Source organism: Leptopilina boulardi, unplaced genomic scaffold (genome assembly GCF_019393585.1).
Source record: "Leptopilina boulardi isolate dan_hultmark-lab unplaced genomic scaffold, ZJU_Lbou_2.1 LbouV2_327, whole genome shotgun sequence".
Lineage (NCBI taxonomy): Eukaryota > Metazoa > Arthropoda > Insecta > Hymenoptera > Figitidae > Leptopilina > Leptopilina boulardi.
This window is the reverse complement of record NW_026137893.1, coordinates 1,453,066-1,473,391: the sequence shown is the minus strand read 5'-3', so window position 1 is coordinate 1,473,391 and position 20,326 is coordinate 1,453,066. Positions and strand designations below refer to the sequence as shown.

Here is a 20,326-nt window from a genome sequence, read left to right as displayed (position 1 = left end):
TTTTAAATTGTAATTTCATTAATTTTCAATTTTTATCATATTAAATTTGCATTTGATTAAAATTTTAATTAATAAGTTGACTGCTAAATTAGAATTGAAATTTGGATTGATAAAAATTGTAATTGAATAAAATTAGAATTAAAATATGAATTTAAATTTTGTTTCAAATTTTTAATTAATAAGAATGCGCTTCAATTAATTTAAATTTATGGAAATTTGTCCTAATTAATTTTTAAAATTGATGAATTTAAGCTTGGATCACAGTTTTTGTAAATTTGATAATTTTTGACAAATTGCCACTGAAAATTAATTGAATTATAAAAAAAGTTGAAAAAGGTAACAAAAATTAAACTTGCTGAAAAATGAAAATTAATTTCCATTTTTTAAAATATAAATAAAATATAAAAATTTTTACTTACCTGAATTATTGATTTCTTTTTCTTACATCGCCGATAAAAAAATTAAATTTTCATAATAAAATAATTATTTAAAATTTAGATAAAAATACATTAAATTAAATAATTAAATTTAAATGAAATTATTTTCGTTATTTTACTTATTAATACAATTAAATATTTAATTTTCATAACAAAATTTTTTTTCCAATCATTTTTTTTGTAAATCAAATAATTTGAATTTAATTTTATAAAATTATTAAATTAAAAATAGAAAATAAGAGGATATTAAAGGAGACATGAAGGAGTAGAAAAAAATTAAATAGACAAATTAGCTATGTTTTAATTCTCAGTGTATTCTTCGATAAATACTTTCGATTTTCACATCGTACAAAGGCGTTCTTTTTACATATCAAAAAAAAAAGGAAAAAAAAAAGATGATGATTTAAACAATATAACCTACTGCTTTTTTCGTTACTTATCTATTCGTGCGAGGGTAACAAGAGGAATGTCGTTCGAAATAAATGAGGTTACAAGGTCATTTTGCTTTTATCGATCGTTGCCCTTTTTTCCCGTGTCCCTTTCCCATCTCTTTTTCCGCCTTTTTTTTTTTTTCTTTAAGCCAATTCTTCTTTAAATGTCAACTATTTTCGAATATTATATTTAAAAAATATATTCTAAAAAAAAGTCGACTAATTAATTAATGAAAATTATCTATTTTACGATATAAAATTTAATAATAAATTAAATATATTTATAATAGAAAATTTTTTTTTTTTTTAATTTAAAAAAATGTTTATTAAACAATTTTTTTTATTAAAAAAATTTGTATGAGAGAAAAGAAAAAGGGAAAAAAGGTCAACTATTAAAATAGTTCATGTGAGGAATTTGTATATTTTAACGCACAATTAGCATTATTATTATTTATTATTTTTTTTAAATCGTCAACTACAATTTTTGTTTCTAAATAATAAAAATAAACTTCCTATACATTTATTCCTCGCATGCATGCCGTTTTTTTTTTGTGTTTTTTTTTTATCTCTGAGACGCACTACGACAAACACGTATTACGCACTTTGCGTGCAACTGCACGCTCACAGTCTTATTTACACGTGCTGTTCTCTTTAGACACAGCACATTCTTCACTTTGGTTTTTTTTTTTCTTCTTTTTTTTTGTTTGTATCTTCCTTTTCTTCATAAATACGTTTTCGCTGTCAGCAAGTTGCTTACCTCGCGAGCAGAAAACACCCTATTCGGTCATTTGTCGCGAGACTTAACAAGCGAAATATTTTTCTTTCATTTTTTTTTTTTTTGCATACAATGTTTTGTGAAAAAAAAACTCGTGAAGAAATTAAAAAAAAAAAAAAAAGACGCCAATAATACTTTTCGAAAAAATTTTTATTTTTACCCTTAGCCAAAGAATACACGAGTTTATTATTATTTTTTTTTTTCATTTTTTAGAACACTAAAATTTTTTTTTTTCTCAAATAATTAATTTTGCTTTATTACATAATTGTTATAATTATATATATAAAATTTAAATTAATTATTTTCAAGAAAAATTGATCAATTTTGAAAAAAGAAAAATTTTCTTTTTCTATAATCTGCTCGCGAGTTCCTTTTTCTCACTCGCACATAATAATAATAATAATTATCGCGTTTTTTGTCACTCTCTCTCTTGTTTAATTTTTTGTTTCTTTTTTATAATAATAATTTGTGATAATTTTTTTTTTTTTTCGGTGAAACCTCTCGGCACTACGACTAACAATATATATCAATAGTGGACTTTTTTTTTTTTTTTTCTAACAACTCAGACATTTATATACACATACATAGATATCTAAAGGCGTTAACAATTTACAATATTCGTGGCCGAGAAAGCGAAAGGTAACCTTCTCAAAAAATTTTTTTTTTTTTTTTTTTTTTTACACACACATACACACACATACATTTTCATAAATTTTCTTTTTTCGAAGACAAGGCGCGCATCATACTAACACAGCGAAAGAAGAATCTCGCGAGCTAAATATATATTTATATTTATTGAGTAGTGAGAGAAAAGGGACAAAAAACAGTCTTTGATATTGGACTATTATACATAATGATAATAATTATAATATTTTATATATATATATATATATATATAAACGAGCCGAATAAGAAAAAAAGAAAATAATTTTTCTTTGCCCAAAAAATTTTAAAATTGTCTAAAAAAAAATTTCACATTTCGTAAAAATATTTAAAAAAAAAAAAAAAAAATGTTTAGTAAACAAAAAGTAAAATACAATTTTTTCATGTGGGATATATAATTATTTTCTGTTTATTTTCTATATTCTCAATTTAAAAAAAAAAAAATGCTTGAGATAATATAATTGCCAAAAAAATGTAGGTAACTGTTCTGAACGTTCACTTACAAAAAAAATTGTTTAATTTTCAAAAACTGTTTTTTTATCAATTATTTATTTTAAGTAATAATAATTAATAAATTATAAAAACAATTTTTTTTCGTTTTCTTCTTTATTATTTCTGTATTTGTTTCTTTAATGTATATTAATTAATATTATTTTCATTTTTGCAATTTAAATAATTAATTTAATGGTTTAATTACAAATTAGTAAGTAAAGTAAAAAAATTAAATTTTTATTTTATTATTAAAAAAATTTTTTATTATTCTCTTAATTGATTTTTTTTTTACTTATTTTTGCTTTTAGACTATTTTTTCTCGTAATTAAAACAATTCTTTAAATTGCAATTTTGAAAATTCGTCTTTTGTTTTAATTGAAAAATAAAATTTCCAATCAATAATTTCAAAAATATTTATTTTTTATTAAAAAATATAGAAAATAATATTACAATTTTTTCCGGTAAATAATTTTTCAATTAAAATTCAATTTATTTTCAATTTCAATTAAATATTTCAAAAATTGTCAATTACATTTGAATTTTTTTTAGCTTTTTGTATTGAAAAAGTTGTTTAATTTAAACAAAAAATTTTAATTAAATTTTCATTGTTGTAAAAATACAATTTTTTCTTCTTCTTTTGATTGAATGATTAATAAAAAACAAAAATACGTGAACGTTGAGAAAATTTGCAAAAAATAAAATATATATTTCTTTTTTTTTTGTTTTGAAAAACAGAAATTTGTATCCACAACAATTAGACGAAGTACATTGCCGTACCCGGAATTGTCTACGTGGCAGGGATGCGCAAAATTTGTGAGTGACTATGTGACCTATGAGGCACCAAAGTGGCCCCACGCAATGGTAAGTAGATGAGCTGTAAAAGTTTTTTTTTTCTTTTCTTTTCTTTTTTCCATCTTATCGATATTATTTAAATAGATTATATAAATATATGTCGGATAAGTTTTTTCAACGAAAAGCAAAAAAAAAAGAAGAAAAAAAAAGAGAGAGAGAGAGAGATAAACAATATTTTCTCTAATCGTCACATCGATATGGCTTTTGTCGACTGTTGCTTCAGATACAAATCACAACTCGTTCTTCTTTTTTTTTTTTTTTGTTTTGTATCATCGGGAGTATAGACGTAAAACCGGTCAGGCGAGGGACGAAGTGATCGATCAGCAATTCTTGAAATTCGTTTTCGAAGCGAAACACATCCGGAATTCCAAACGCGTCGATCAAGAGAAAGAGAGAGAGAGAGAGGGAGAGAGAAAAAAAAACTAAAGCTACTTCGTCTTCAGATATGTATTAAAAAAAAAATACCACCCCGGACTAGTTTTCTTAAAATTCCGTTCGAGAATTTTGTCTCAACTTCCTCAAAGTTTTGCGATTTAAATCCAGTTATAAAATCCCTTAAATATTTTTTTAGAAACGAAAAAAATCTCTCTCTCTTTCTTTCTTTCTTTCTATTTTTCTCAATTCGCTCACATACATTTATATATATATATAGATATTTACACGCAAATAGTCTTAAATTCGCTAATGAATCAATTGCAATGGAATAACGATAAATCTCTACGGTTTACAATATTTCATAATAATAATAATAATATAATAATAATAATAATAGAATAATAATAATAAAACCTTAATTGTATACACAACTTTAATCGATTTAAGAATTTGGTATATTCTCTTATTTACAAAGTGTGAAGAAAATCGTACGACCTATATTTTGATTCGGCCCAATAGTTTTTATTTAAATTCTTATAATTTCCCTTTTATTCCGTTCACGAGGTAACTTAATTTTCACGTCGCGTTTATAGAGACGATTCTATATATATATATATTTTTTTTTTATTGTATCTAGATTTTTTTTTAAATCTATATAAATTGGCCAAATTCTTCGAATTCGTAGCGTTTAAAATTAACACTTTTGTCCCGTTCACATATTATTATTTAATTTTTATTAATTATTTTAGAGTTTTTTTTTCAATTTTTTATGTTTATAATTATATATATATAAATATATATATATAACATTTTATAAATAATTTAATTTATAATTGATTACGATTATATGAGCAATTAGTTTTGTCTAATTAGTTACTTTTCTAACTAATTAGTTGCATCAATAAACATCAATTGCTTTTATTAATATTTATAAAATAATAATTATTAATAAATGTTTATTGATTTTTATTTATTATTAACGTTTATTAATAAATACAATTTATTTTACAATAAATCCAAATTTAATTAAATTTGAAAATTTTTTTAAAAAATTTTTAAACGTTTATTAATAATTAATATTCATTAAAGATGTTCAAAATAAAACTAATTTTTCACAGTTAATAATTTTATTAATTGTTTATAATTAGTTTTTTTCACGTAAAATTCTTTATAACTCAATTTTCGTAATCAATTAATTATTATTATTAATGCATTATATTATTAATTATTAGAATTAATTTTTGAATATTATACTTTATAATAATAATAATAATAATAATAATAATAATAATAATAATAATAGTTTTCATAAACAATTTTTTTTCAGTTAATTAATAATATTTAATAAAAATTAAACAATAATATGTGAATATATATATATATATATTTTTTAAATTTTCAATAACTTGTTTTTATTAACGTTAAAATTTTTTTTGTTCTTCAAAAAAGATAAAAAGCTCTCCTCTTTAAACGCTCTGAATTTGAAACACTCACACACGACAATATTAATGTCCAATTAATTATTATTATTATCATTGAAAAAATTTAACCAGTTGTACAAGTCATATTATTATTATTTGAAGAAACATTAATTCTCAAATAGTGAAAAATCCTCGCTCAAACGATTTCTTATATTATTATATTATATAATATATACATGTCTATATAGATATTTACTTATAACGAACGTGTGTTTATAGGATTCAAAGACTAGCTTTTCATTCAGTGACAAAACAAAAAAGAAAAAAATTTTCGAAAAAAAAAAAAATTGCAAAAAATGTAAAAACTGAAAATAATTTTTTTTTTAAACAAAAAATATTTTGTTTTAAAAAATGTTTTAGTGATAATAATAATAATAATAATAGCAATAATAATATTATTATTATTATTAAAAATATAAGATGATAATTATCGTAATTGTGTACATTATAATAATTAATTTTTATTAAAAATAATTACGTTATTATAATATAAAATAATTATTTTTTGCATTATATTTAATTATAATGAATTTATTAATAATTAATTATAATTTAAGTTATTTTAGACAAAATATATATAATACGAAACATTAATAGCAATGGAACTCGTGCATTCAAGCTGAGAGACAGAGACCTTTAAATCAGTCAGCTGATTGTGGGTTTTAAATTCAAATCCTATTCAAAAATAAAAAAAATTGCAACAAAAAATTTTTTTTTCAAAACATTAATTATTTAAACGTACACAATTAGTATTAAAGAAAAAATTCTTTTCAATTAATCAGATTTAGTAATTAATTATTAATATTGTTCCCAACATCATATTTGAAAATAAACGAGATATTAATCAATAATAATAATAATAATTTACGATCAATAGCAAAAAGAAAGAATAATTATATTATTTATAATAGACAATAAATAAAAGTGCTATTTAGTTTTTAATGTGTAATAAATGAAAAATATTTCGATAAGTAAATTGAAGAGAAAAAATATCGGTTACTTTTTTTTTTTTTTTGGCTTTTAATCATTTGAGCGGGTTTTTGTGCGCATCCCTTTTTTCGAATTTAAAAACGCGGAATTATGATTCTAAAAAAAATGTATCTTACATTAATATTTATATATACAAACTACATATACATATGTACTTAACGATCACAGCACCCATTGCGGGGATCTTGTTTTTATTTTTTTTTTTTCTTGCTTACTTTCTGCTTTGCTTGAGACTTGGCGAGGCCCTCTTCTTTTTGCAGTCCTTGAGCTTGTCCAACATCATTCGAAATTGGAAAACTTGAACACGTGTCACTGCTGGATCAGAGCACTTGTCGAGCCATTTGAAAAATTTTTCACCATGCTCAATTGCCTCTTCAGTTGTATGTGGTACGTCGACATCATTTTCTAATTCATCGTCGTAATTAAATAATTTTTTCACCGATTCATTATTATTGTTACACAATACACTGTCGAGCATTGCTTTTGCTTTTGTTGGTGATCGTCGTGGTAGGGTATTGTTTTGTGGCACTGGCGTTGGACCACGTGGAGTTGTTGTTGTTGTTGCAGTTGTTGTTGTTGTTGAATTAGTTGTCAATGGTGTTGGATGAAGTGATGTTGGCGGTACAACACCGTAATGTTTGTACCATGTCCAAAACCAAGAGCCCTCTTGACTCGCTGGATTAAATGGCGTTGATTGTTGGCCAATTATTTGTTGTTGTTGCGTTAACCATAACCAAAGGGCTTCGTCCATTTTTTTTGCATTTATTTCATTATTATTATTGTTGTTTGTCTTCTTTTCGTTGTTGATGTGTTTTGGTAATTGATTATTGATTTGATTTGACAATTGACTAATAAGTTGATTGGACAATTGGGTTGACATTGAATTTGCCAATTGGCTTGTCATTGGATTTGCCAATTGATTGGTGAGTTGGGATGTCATTGAATTGGATAGTTGATTTACCATTGTTGTGGATAATTGATGATTTGACATTGGAACTTGACTTAGATGAAGTGGATTTGTTAGTTGAACATTTGGCGATGCTGGTACATGTGTGGCTGGTGCTTCGGCAGCTGGTGGGAGACTTTTGCGGGAAACTGATTTTACCATTGAATCCAATTGGGTTGGTGCAATTGCGCATATTGAATGCCTTTTATTATTGGTGGTTGTTGGCGTTGCGGTTTTTGTATATTGAAGACCATTTTCAACAAGACCAACTGTGGGTGTTAGTCCAGTGGACATCATATAATTTTTTGCACTTTGGGACATCATACCAAGATGTTGAAGAAGGAGAGCACTACTGTCGGAACGCATACCGGCCGCTGCCATTGACATTAGTCCAAGGTAATCGAATTTTTTCTGATCGATTTTCGTCGATGCGTCACCATTGTCGGTTATTGTTGCGTCAAGTGCGGATAATTGATGTTCGGTTTTTATTCGCTTTTGAATTGGACCCTCATCCTCACTGGAATGACTTGTACCGCCGCCAATTTGGGAATTTGAATTTGTAATATTGACTGCGCCCGATGATGATGCCGGTGAATGTGCTTCGCTATCGGGTGTTGAGGAATTTCTTGCCATTCCACGTATTTTGTGCTCGGATTTACACCAACCGCGAAGTGTCGATTCAGGAACGCCAATGTCCCGGGCAACTGACGCCTTACTCTCGCCATCGTGAACACGTTGAATTGCTTCCATTTTCTCAGCGGCCGACAATGCCCTCAGGGGACGTTTGCCCGGTCTTGCTGTTTCGGCCCTCATTGTTACGCGATTGTCTTTCATACTTTCTTTAAGACGATCCTCCAAATTATTGTGACAATTATTTTCCAAATCGCACAATTTGCGTAATTTGAGCGAATCCAGGCCGCCGATCCTACGATCTGCGACTAGATTCGCCGTATTGGCTATTGATAGATCCACCTTTGATAATTTATTCAATCCGCACAAACGAAAAACTCGTTGCAACACGCACTTCTTTTTTTTTTGGAACGCGACAGTCACCAAAGACACACGACGACAGTAAATATCACCGCAGTTACGGAAGAGTTAGCCCCGTAAATGGGGAGGGGGTTGTGTAGTACGCTGTAGAATAGCACATGCGCTCACAGAGTAATAAAGAACTTTTTTATGAATGAAACAACTCGCCCCCACCACAATATATATATATATATATGTATATATATCTTTCTCTCTTCTCCCCCTTGGCCTCCAAGTAAAACTGTACAGCCAATCCGATGTGCGCGCGGGAAACAATATTATTGTATCGCACGAGGAGAAATTTAATCACTGTTTATAAAATTCACAAATTGTCACGAAACAAAAAGGGTCTATCTCCGTCCCTGTCGTCGATTCAAATTGCGTTACACAAATTGTGAGCCAACTTCGCACTCGGGTTATTATTTTTTATCACAATTTTTAGCAATATTCTCGTAACACACACTAATATCCAAGAAAAACAATTCTCTTAATGTGGGGGGAAAAAACGTAATGTGACTATCTTTTTTTTTTTGCCTTATTTGCACCCGGAGAGGACTCTTGCAAAATGACGATGTTCTCACGTTGAAGCGCAGCGCTGAACTGAGTGGACGCCGGTTCTTCACGGCAATCGCGCGACGCTGTTTCCATCCCCCCCACCCCTCTCTCCTTTGGCTTCGCGTTTCCGCGCGCCCCGAGGGCTCACGGGACTGGTCCTCCCCTCTCGCGTCACTACAGTTCTCTTCTCCCTTCTCCTCCTCGTCCCTTCTTCAACTCCCCCGCTAGTCGACCTCTCTTATTCGCGAGCTCTGTCTCACTCTACCGCCAAACTGGCCTCTACCCCTCGCTTCTCGCGCGGCAACGACGATGCCGCACGAAACCTCCTGAGTTCGGGTTCTTCGTCATTCCTCCCCTCTCTCTCTCTCTCGCTCACTCTTGTGCGCACTTTGGTCCACCCTTCCCTCTTGTCCCCTTGGTTCCCCTAAGTCTCTATCGGCGCCCCCTTTGCCAAATACTCTCCATCTCTCTCTCTCTCACTCTCTCTCGGTATATACTGAACTCCAACGCTACTCACGTATACACCGCGGCTTCCCTAACGATCGGTGAGGACCTCGGGAATATTTCCCGGAAAGTAATCCGGGGCTGTGAAACTATCGTGACGAGAAACGATGGGACGAGCATCAACCAACCCCCCGAGAAAACACGCGCGAAGGGCAACGCGTGTTTTTGGAGAAAGAGAAGATAGAGAGAGAGAGACAGAGCCGGTTTTCGTGACGAAGCCTGGGGCTTTTCACTATATGTGCGGATGAGAAAGGGGTTGCACAAATGGATGAGAGAGAGAGAGAGAGAGAGAGAAAAAGACAAGGTTCAGAGAATTATTTTCGAGGGAGAGATTTAAGTTCGATGGAAAGTTTTCTTTTTTCTTTTGTTTCGAACCAAATAGAATAGTGTTATATTTTTTTTGGTTTCTTTTTCTCTCTCTCTCTCTCTCTCCGGATATGCGGTCAAGTTTCATCATTATATGAAACGGTTCGAGAAAATTAAATATATTCAATACGGTGAAGATCGATCGATAAAAAGAAAAACAAAGATGTCCATATGTATAGAATTCCTTTGAAAATATATATAATATGAAGAAAAGTCGTTGAATTTTCTTTTGTACTTAGAAAGGCGGGAAAATATTCTTTACATTTTTTTTTTCCTGTGGAGTATATAGTTTTTTTTGTTTTAAATTCATTTTAATAAATATATAAATGATGATAGTAAGAATGAAGTTAATTTTGTTTGAGAATTCTGTAACTAAATAGTATACTTTGTACAAATAGGCTCTCTGCACGTCTATTTTGAATAAATAAAATTAGACTTTTGTCTGTACATTGGTGACTCTCTTTTGAATTATAGTGAAAATTCCATTTATTAATTTCAATTAGTTTATTTTCTACTAATTTTTAGTCTAACTATAAATTTAGTAAAAAAAAATATTAGGTATTAATTAAATAGTAATATTTTACTAAAAATTAGTGAAAATTTCTAATAATTTTTAGTTTTTTTTACTAAAATTTTATTAAAAAAATATTGGGTATTAATTAAATAGTAATATTTTACTGAAAATTAGTGAAAATTTCTAATAATTTTTTAGTTTTTTACTAAAATTTTAGTAAAAAAAAATAATTCTAATCTCTAAATTTGAATTAGTAAAAATGTTTGTTAATTTAAATTATAGTGACTCACTTTTTTCTTTAGAATTAGTTACATTTTATTAATTGTTAGTAAAAGTTACTAATAATTAGTAAAATTTTACTACTTCAGAAGCCAAAAGTAAGTCACTAATTCAAATTAGTAAATTTTTTTTATTAATTCAGATTTAGAGAGTATTAATATTTTTTTTTACTAAAATTTTAGTAAAAAAACTAAATATTAGTAAAAAATATCACTAATTTTTAGTAAAATATTGCAATTTTACTCATTGTTAGTAAAAGTTACTAATAATAAGTAAAATTTTACTAATTAAGAAGCAAAATGTGAGTCACTAATTTAAGTTAGTAAACATTTTTACTAATTCAGATTTAGAGAGAACAAGAAAGAGTAATATTTTACTGAAAATTAGTGAAAATTTCTAATAATTTTTAGTTTTTTACTAAAATTTTATTTAAAAAAAATTTTCTACTCTCTAAATTTGAATCAGTAAAAATGTTTATTAATTTAAATTAGTGACTCACTTTTTGCTTTAGAATTAGTTACATTTTATTAATTGTTAGTAAAATTTAGTAATGATTAGTAAAATTTTACTACTTCAGAAGCCAAAAGTGAGTCACTAATTCAAATTAGTACAAAAATTTTATGAATTCAGATTTAAAGAGTAGTAATATTTTTTTAACTAAAATTTTAGTAAAAAAACTAAAAATTAGTAAAATTTATCACTAATTTTTAGTAGAATATTACAATTTTACTAATTGTTAGTCAAAGTTACTAATAATTAGTAAAATTTTACTACTTCAGAAGCCTAAAGTGAGTCACTAATTTAAGTTAGTAAACATTTTTACTAATTCAGAATTAGAGAGAAAAAGAAAGAGTAATATTTTACTGACAATTAGTGGATATTTCTACTAATTTGTATTAATAAACGAATTATATCTAATTCAAATTTAGAGAGTAATTATTATTAGTAACATATTATATTGCTAAATTTTCTACTCTCTAAATTTGAATTAGTAAAAATGTTTATTAATTTAATTTAGTGACTCACTTTTTGCTTTAGAATTAGTTAAATTTTACTAATTGTTACTAAAAGTTAGTAATAATTAGTAAAATTTAACTAATTCAGAAGCAAAAAATAAGTCACTAATTCAAATTAGTAAACATTTTTGCTAATTCACACGGAAAAAAAGAAAAAGTAACTTTTACTACTTTAAAAGTAAAATTGGACCTGTCCGAAGTTTCTGCGCATCTCTGGCAACTTTTACTCCAAAAATAGTAAAATTTACTTCAGAAATAGTAAAAATTACTACGGAAACAGTAAAATTTACTACAGAAATAGTCAATTTTACTATTTTTCGAGTAAAAGTTGCCAGAGATGCGCAGAAACTTCGGACAGGTCCAATTTTACTTTTAAAGTAGTAAAAGTTACTTTATTCGTTTTTCCATTTTTCTCCGTGCAGATTTAGAGAGTAAAAAATGTCATAAAACGCTATAAATGTATTTTCAATATTTTTTAAAAAATTTTAAATATGGCAACCAGGCTTGGCCCTGGTTGGGCCCATAGAAATTTACTAACCAGGGGCCAGAACAGGAAATCGGATCGCGACCAGGTCGGTAATCTGGATAAAAAAGTGGCAATTTCTGCACGGGCTTGTTAAAGTTTTAAATGACTAAAAAAATTAGTCACAAGAGTTAAAAATTCATTTGTATTTTTCAAATACTTTTCTAAAAGCTATTACTGAATTTTAACAACGTGATGAATATGAAAAACCAATTATTGTATACCAGTCGGTACCTGGTATTATAAATCCTCTAAAGGTACCAAAATATTCCCCCCCCCCTCAAATATTTGAAAATTTGTCTAATTAATTTCTCATTAAAAGGGAAAAAAAATCCGTGACATCTTCTACCGAAAAACTCTTTTGTCTATGTGCAAATGCTTTATGAATGGGAATACCCACAAAACCCCTTTTCAGACATTTAAATTTATAGCGTTTAGTCATAATAGGCACCTAAGGAATGCAAGGGCTCATTAAATAATGATAGTTTACTTGTCGGGGAAAATAAATTCAGTGTGTCTGTTTAGAAGTTTTGTCCATTTAGAAATTATACATTATCCTTTAAAAGGGTCATCTGAAAATTTGTGAAATCTCATTAAAAACTAATTATACTATTTGCGCAGATTTTTTTTTTAACTACTGATATTTTTAATATATACCGTGAAAATTTTTTCAAGGGTGAATAAATATTTGTTATTCTCATTAAAATTTATTTCCAATATGAATTAATATTTGATAGAATAATTAAATCTTTATTCTCCGCATAAAAAAAAGATCTTAATGTAAGATGTTTTGATGGTCACATTTTAGATATTTGAAATATTTTAGTTTAAGACGGAAAAAAGAAATTGCTTGCAGATGTTAATTGATGTTTGCCATCATATATCTATCAAAATTAGTAATTACAGCTAAATTTTTTGCTATAACAACAAAAAAGTTTGCTGTCGTAAACAATATCAGTCTTAATTTTTTAAAATTTACTGTCACAGCAAAATTTTTTGACCTCACAGCAAATTTGTTTGCTGTATATTAGCTAACGTAATTTGCTGTGACAACAAATAGTTCGCTGCCACAGCAAACTTTTTCTATGCGTGCGTGTACTCTATAAATCTGAATTATATAGTCACTTTTGACAGCACCGATTCGTTCATTAAATGAATTAGTAATAGCAATGATTAATTTTTAGTCAAAAATGACTAATTCATTAGTTAAACTAATTTTTAGGTTATGTTACACACAAACACATAGAAAAAATTTGCTGTGTCAGCGAACTATTTGCTGTCACAATAAAATTACGTTAGCTAATATAAGGACAGCGAACAAATTTGTTGTGGGATCAAACAAGTTTTCTGTGACAGTAAATTTTAAAAAATTAAGACATATTGTTTATCACAGCAATGCTTTTTCGTAGTCATATAGCAAAAAATTTAGCTGTGGTTACTAATTTTAAAAGTTCCGATGGCAAACATCAGTTAGCATCTGTAAGCAATTCTTTTTTTTCCGTCCATAACTAAAAAATTAGTAGATTTATATCTATCAAATATTTTAGTATAATTTTTTTTACTCTCTAAATCTGAATTAATAGTTTTCTACTAATGAAAGAGTGCGTATTCGTTTACCAATTGAATTACTCTCTAAATCTGAATTAGTAAAAATGTTTACTAATTTAAATTAGTGACTCACTTTTGGCTTTAGAATTAGTTAAATTTTACTAATTGTTAGTAAAAGTTACTAATAATTAGTAAAATTTTACTAATTCAGAAGCAAAAAGTGATTCACTAATTCAAATTAGTAAACATTTTTACTAATTCAGATTTAGAGAGTAGTAACTGTTTTGACTAATTTTTAGTAAAAAACTACTGATTGCTAGTAGGAAACTACTAATTGATTAGTAAGTCGTATTTTTTACTATATCAAATTAGTAAGCCGATTTACTCCATGAATTAGTAGTTTGCTACTATAGCAATTAGTAGTTTTTTTTACTAAAAATTAGTAAAAACTGTTACTAATTCAATTGGTAAACGAATACGCCCTCTTTCATTAGTAGAAAACTACTAATTCAGATTTAGAGAGTACAAATAATTAGGTTTTGACTGTTAAATTTGTTGTTTTATGCTAAAAATTAGTTATTTTTTACTAATTGAAATAGGGCCAATTCGTTTACAGTTTTTCTGTTAATTAGTAGTTTTCTACTAATTTAAATTAGAGACTCACTTTTTGCTTTAGAATTAGTTAAATTTTACTAATTTTTAGTAAAAATGACTAATAATTAGTAAATTTTTACTAATTCAAAAGCAAAAACTGAGTCACCAATTCAAATTAGTAAATATTTTTACTAATTCAGATTTAGAGAGTATATACGCACCTATAAGAGAATGTATATTTAATTTTTAAAATCTCAAAAATGATTCTCAACTAATTTCCTCTATATAAAGTAAACTTTCTTCAGTAAGAGTTATGAAAATTTTATCGGATAAAAAGCAAGCGCGCCATGGAGAGAGAAAGAGTGAAAAATCACATATCCATAAATCAAGTTAGTATTTCCAATAAAGATATTTGGAAGTTTGGAAAAGCGGTAGATAAATTTGAACGAAGCCGATTCAACAAGTGGTAGAAATATATATATACACATACAATATGTATGTATATATATATATATATATACATATCCAAATAACAGTCGGGAATTATCTAAATATTTACATAATTGTAATAATCGTTCATCGCTGCTACGAATTTTCCGAGAAGAGGAAGAGAAAGATGGAATGAGAAACTTCGTGATCGCAATATAATAGTTTTTCCAAGTTTATATATATATGTATATATTTAAACTTTTATTTTCTGAATAAGCGCGGGGGTAATAATTCGTTATTTCGTTACTCTTTTTCTCTCATTCTATATATTTATGTGTGTGTGTATTTTTTTTTATTCAAATGAACCGAGAGTGATGAATGTCGTTCTTGAAACGTGAATTTGTCTCTCGTGTCCCGCCATGTCGTTTAGGAAAAGAGATATTATCGTTACTCGAACGGTATACAATAGGGTGCTTAGGATCCCGACTCGCATTACACAAAACTCATTAGACGCTTGAATCACCTCATTCTTGATGAGCGACGAGCTCGAAAGTTTACATAAGGCGAGTTCTGTAATTTGCTCGGATTTTAGGTAAACTTGCTCTCCCTTTTCTCAATCCTTATGCTTTTAAACTTTATACCACAAACTCTTTAATTTATATATATATATGAAATTAAGACAAAAAGTTTCAATAGAGAACTCGAGTCATATACTTACATCGAAAAAAGAAAATGGTTCTAAAGAATATCTTCTTGGCGTATATTTAAGAATGTTTTCCATACATTTTATATAGTCTTATAATATTAGAATAAAATGCTCTTAAAATACTCTCTAAATCTGAATTAGTGAAAATGTTTACTAATTTGAATTAGTGACTCACTTTTTGCTTCTGAATTAGTAAAATTTTACTAACAATTATAGTAAAATTTAACTAATTCAGAAGCAAAAAGTGAGTCACTAATTCAAATTAGTAAACATTTTTACTAATTCAGATTTAGAGAGTAAGAAAGAATTCTTAAATTAAGAAATAGTTCTTTATTTAAGAAGTTTTTCTTATTTACAGAACATTATATTCTACGTTTAGGAATAAAATGCATTCAAAATATCCTTAAATAGGCGCCAAGAAGATATTCATAAAAAAGTTTTGTTTTTACGGTGTAATAAGTTAATTTAAAAAATTTTACTAGACAAAATTTAGTCTATTTTGCTTCCTTCCTACTATTTTAATCAGAATTAGTGAAAATTGAGCTACTAATTCACATTAGTAAGAATTTTTCCTAATTTTTAGTAAAATATTACTATTTGATTTAGTAGTTTTAAATTTTTTGACTAAAATTTTAGTAAAAAGTGACTAAAAATTAGTGAAATTTCTTACTAATTTAAATTGGTAGCTCATTTTTCACTAATGCAGATTAAAAGAGTACAAAAAATTTCCAGATTTTTTTGAATCATAGAAATGTTTCTTTGATAAAGAGGGTCAAAAAAAAGTTTTATTTAATTTAAAGATAATAATTTGTTTAATTTAATGAAATATTTTTTAAATTTCAAATAAAGTTTTATCTGTTTTCTTGACAGTATCAATTTGATGCCAAATTGAATCAAATTGATCCCAATATTTGTATCAAATTGTCGCACAAAATTAAAAGGCTTTAAAATAAGCTGCAACGCTTCTTATTTTAATACCTTTTAATTTTCTGTGGTGTTTTGATCCAAATATTTTGGGATGAGTTCGTTGCAATTTGATACTTTATCAAATTATAACAGTGTTTTTGGAATAAAAGAATTTTCTTTAAATCAAATAAATTTTTTTTTGATTTAGAGAAACATTTTTCTGGGTGTATATCAAAAATAACTAATTGTTAGTATATAAAACTACTAAGGCTACTATTTCAATTAGTATATAAAGTTTAATAAATGGACTCGTAGTTTTTTATTGTCAATTAGTCATTTTTTGACAACAATTTAGTAAAAACGGTTTCTAATTTATTTAAAGAACGAATCGGTGCAGTTGACTTATACAGTCAAAAGTGACTAATTTTGAAGAAAAGACGAGTATTATCATATCTATCTATACATCTTTCTATATATTTTTCGCTTATCTTACTCTCTTTATTTTAAGGAAGAATTTAACATATTTCGAAAATGACGTTGAATGGAACATTAAAAGCAGTTACTGTTGAAAATCAACAAATAATATACTATCTTTAAATAACAAAATTTTTATTTCGAAATGATTAAATTCAATCTCTCAATTTCATAAAGAAATTCTAGTTTGGAATTTAAAATGCCTGATATCTCAAAACACTCCTTCTTTCCAAAAAAGGAGTTTTTGAAAAACACACTCTCTTAATTTGAATCAGTGAAATTTCACTGATTCAAATTAAGAGAGCACGAAAGTTGAATTCCAATCTACGTCAAAATCGATTTTCATTTTCAAAAATAAAAATTTATAAAAAAGAGTAATTTAAAATTACGTTTATTTCAATATTTTTTTTACAGTGATTCTGCACCGAGAAAAATGAAAAAACGAATAAAATACCTTTTATTACTTTAAAAGTAAAGCCTTAATTGTCCGCAGTTTCTGCGCATTTCTGTCAATTTTTACTCCAGTGGTAGTAAAATTTACTTCGAAAATAGTTAAATTTACTCCTGAAATAGAAAAATTATTCTATGGAAATAGTAAATTTTACTATTTCTGTAGTATAAAAATTGACAGAAATGAGCAGAAACTGCTGACAGTTCAGGTTTTACTTTTAAAGTATAATAAAAGTTATTCTTTATTCGTTTTTCCATTTTCTTCTGTGTGATATAAGATTTAATTGCAAATTACTTTTCAAATTCATTGTCCAAAATTAATTGCACTTTTTATTCAAAAAACTAATGAAACAAAAACAATGAAAATCGACTCTAACGTATTTTGGAATTCAATTTTATTTATATTTTATTATTATTTTTCTTAATCCTTTCTTAGAAACTACTCTCTAAATCTGAATCAGTCATATTTCACTGATTAGCAGTAGAAATCTACTAATTGCTATAGCGAGAATTGAGCAGCTGACAATTAGTAGAAATTTACTGATTCAATTAGTAAAATATAAATTACTGATTGAATCAGTAATATAAGGGTGAATCTCTCGAAAAGGACAAATGCTGAATTAAGAAAAAAAAAAAAAAAAAAAGTTCAAAACCACTGTTATGACTATTGCTATGTGAAGAGAAGGACCTAAATAAGTCTCTAAAATACGTTGTTACGATCTTTATGAACATTATTGTTTAAAAAATAATTGTTTAATATAAAATAATTGTTTAATATTTTGTCACCGATACAATGATCGAATCCGTTTAAATCTTGTTACTCGAGGGTTTTTGGGGTCGCTAAACACGAATCCGGTGTTAGTTTTTCAAAATTCAAAATGACAGATCCAATATGGCGGACGACAATTTCAAAAATCAGTCCAATTTACTTGAAAATGGTTATTCGGGGGTTTTCGGGGTCGCTGATTACGAATTTAAGATCCGTTTTTAAAAATTCAAAATGGCGGACGACAGATTTAAACATCCATCCAATTTACTTGAAAATAGTTACTCAGGGGTTTTTGGGGTCGCTGATTACGAATCTGGAATCAGTTTTAAAAAATTCAAAATGTCGGACAATTATCTTTTAAATCTATTTAATTGGCTTTAATATCGTTAATTAGGGGGTTTCAATAACGGTGAACACAAATCTGAAGGTAACCCAAGTAACCATTTTCAAGTAAATTGGATTGATTTTTGAAATTGTAGTCCGCCATATTGGATCCGCCATTTTGAATTTTGAAAAACGGACCTCAGATTCGTAATCAGCGACCCCAAAAACCTCCGAGTAACCATTTTCAGGTCAATCGGATCGATTTTTTAAATTGTTGTCCACCATATAGGTTCCGCCATTTTGAATTTTTGAAAACGGACTTCAAATTCGTAATCAGCAGACGAAAATCTTGAAGGAACGATTTCGTTTGATTTTTTTAACATTATTATTCGATAATATTACATGTTCTTTTTTTTGACATGGCCCCCTTTGACCCCCTGTAATTCCGAAAGGGGGCATATGCTCATCTTGAAATTTTGCAGGGATTATTGGGTCATCATATGTTACCATTTGGCATAAAGAAAGTTTCAAAATTCGAGGTACGAAAAAGGTGCATTTTTTTGCATGAGGCTTTATAATCGATGGATGTGACTAGCGATCACGGAGGGGAGTTTTCTTCCTTTAGGCGTAGCCAAAATTTATTGATTCTAATATAAAAATAATAAATTTTATAAAAAAAGTAATAATAGTATTCGCGATATTTAAAAGAATATTCTAAAAATTATTAATAATATTTATTATTTATTTATCAAAAAACTAAATTTAAAGTGGTCACGGAGGGGAGTTTTTTTGTGTCGACGAACATTGCGAAACTGAAAATCTTTCTGACACTTATTGTTTTCATTTCTTTCATGATGTTGTGTACTGACCAAAACAACATCGTCACTGTAAACACTTTTGAATTCTTCATTTCTCAATTATCATTTTTTTTTTCATTTACTCATTATATTTGTAATTGGTCACGGAGGGGAGTTTACTTTGCGAACAAAACTTATTTAATTCTAGGAAAAAATATTTTACAAATATTCTGTTTTACACTTTATAAATCAATTATAAATAATGTAATTAGTAGATGTTACTAGACAAAAGATGTTTTCCTATTGCAGTATGAATGCAATAATTCTTCTTTAAATAAAACTTACTTCGCGAACGGTAACGGAGGGGAGTTTTTACACTATATAAACATGATTATATTCAATTATTTAAAATTGTCAATTTTTTTTTATAAAATCTTATTAAATTCTGTTGACTTCTATAATAAGGCCTGCAACATTTTCAATTATTATAATTATTTATTAAAAATAATGTCATGAACGTGTCATTTGTCCTTTTTGTGAGAATGACCCATAAACATATGGCAGCGGCCGCAAAATCTACTGATTTAACAGTTAACTTTAAAGGTTATGTTATATACAAATTACTGATTTACATAAGTTATTTTTTATTGCTTATATAGGTATTCACTAATTATATTAGTAAATTTCAAAAAATAACTGAAACTTCAGTTAAAATAAAAAGTACTGATTGAATTAGTAAAATTTCTACTGATTCAGATTTAGAAAGTATATGCTGTCCCCATTTACCCCAAATTTTATGAAATTTTCTAAATCTTGGGGTAAATGGGGACAATCAGTTTCATGCGTTTAAAGCTTATCTAAATTTTTTTTTGCTGCATAAAATTAATCCTGAGAATGTAAATAACAACTTCAAAAAAATAAACCCGCAAATATTACCTTTTAAGGGAAGAAACTTAAGTAATTTGTGAAAAATAGGGATTTTGTCCCACATTTACCCCAACTGATCCTAGGTTTTAAGCGGCGAATCGTGAATCGCCCGGTTTTAAGTATGAATTTAAGGTGGGGTGTTTTAAGATATGAAGCATTTTAAAAGTCAAACTA

General features: G+C 27.4%; 2 protein-coding genes across 3 annotated transcripts in view; one reads left to right on the top strand and one right to left on the bottom strand.

Moving 5' to 3' along the window:
- The window catches only part of LOC127285014 (dynein regulatory complex subunit 7), a 282,666-nt gene that overhangs the window by 2,538 nt on the left and 259,802 nt on the right, over positions 1-20,326 (top strand). For both annotated transcript variants that reach the window (XM_051310775.1, XM_051310774.1), the window contains exon 2: positions 3,534-3,659. In XM_051310775.1, the coding sequence (XP_051166732.1) occupies positions 3,534-3,659 (126 nt within the window). The remainder of the gene's footprint in view (positions 1-3,533; positions 3,660-20,326) is intronic.
- Positions 3,816-9,122, bottom strand: LOC127285015 (protein distal antenna). Its single transcript, XM_051310776.1, has one exon. It carries the CDS (start codon positions 8,274-8,276, stop codon positions 6,708-6,710), a length of 1,569 nt encoding a protein of 522 aa, XP_051166733.1. The 5' UTR covers positions 8,277-9,122; the 3' UTR covers positions 3,816-6,707.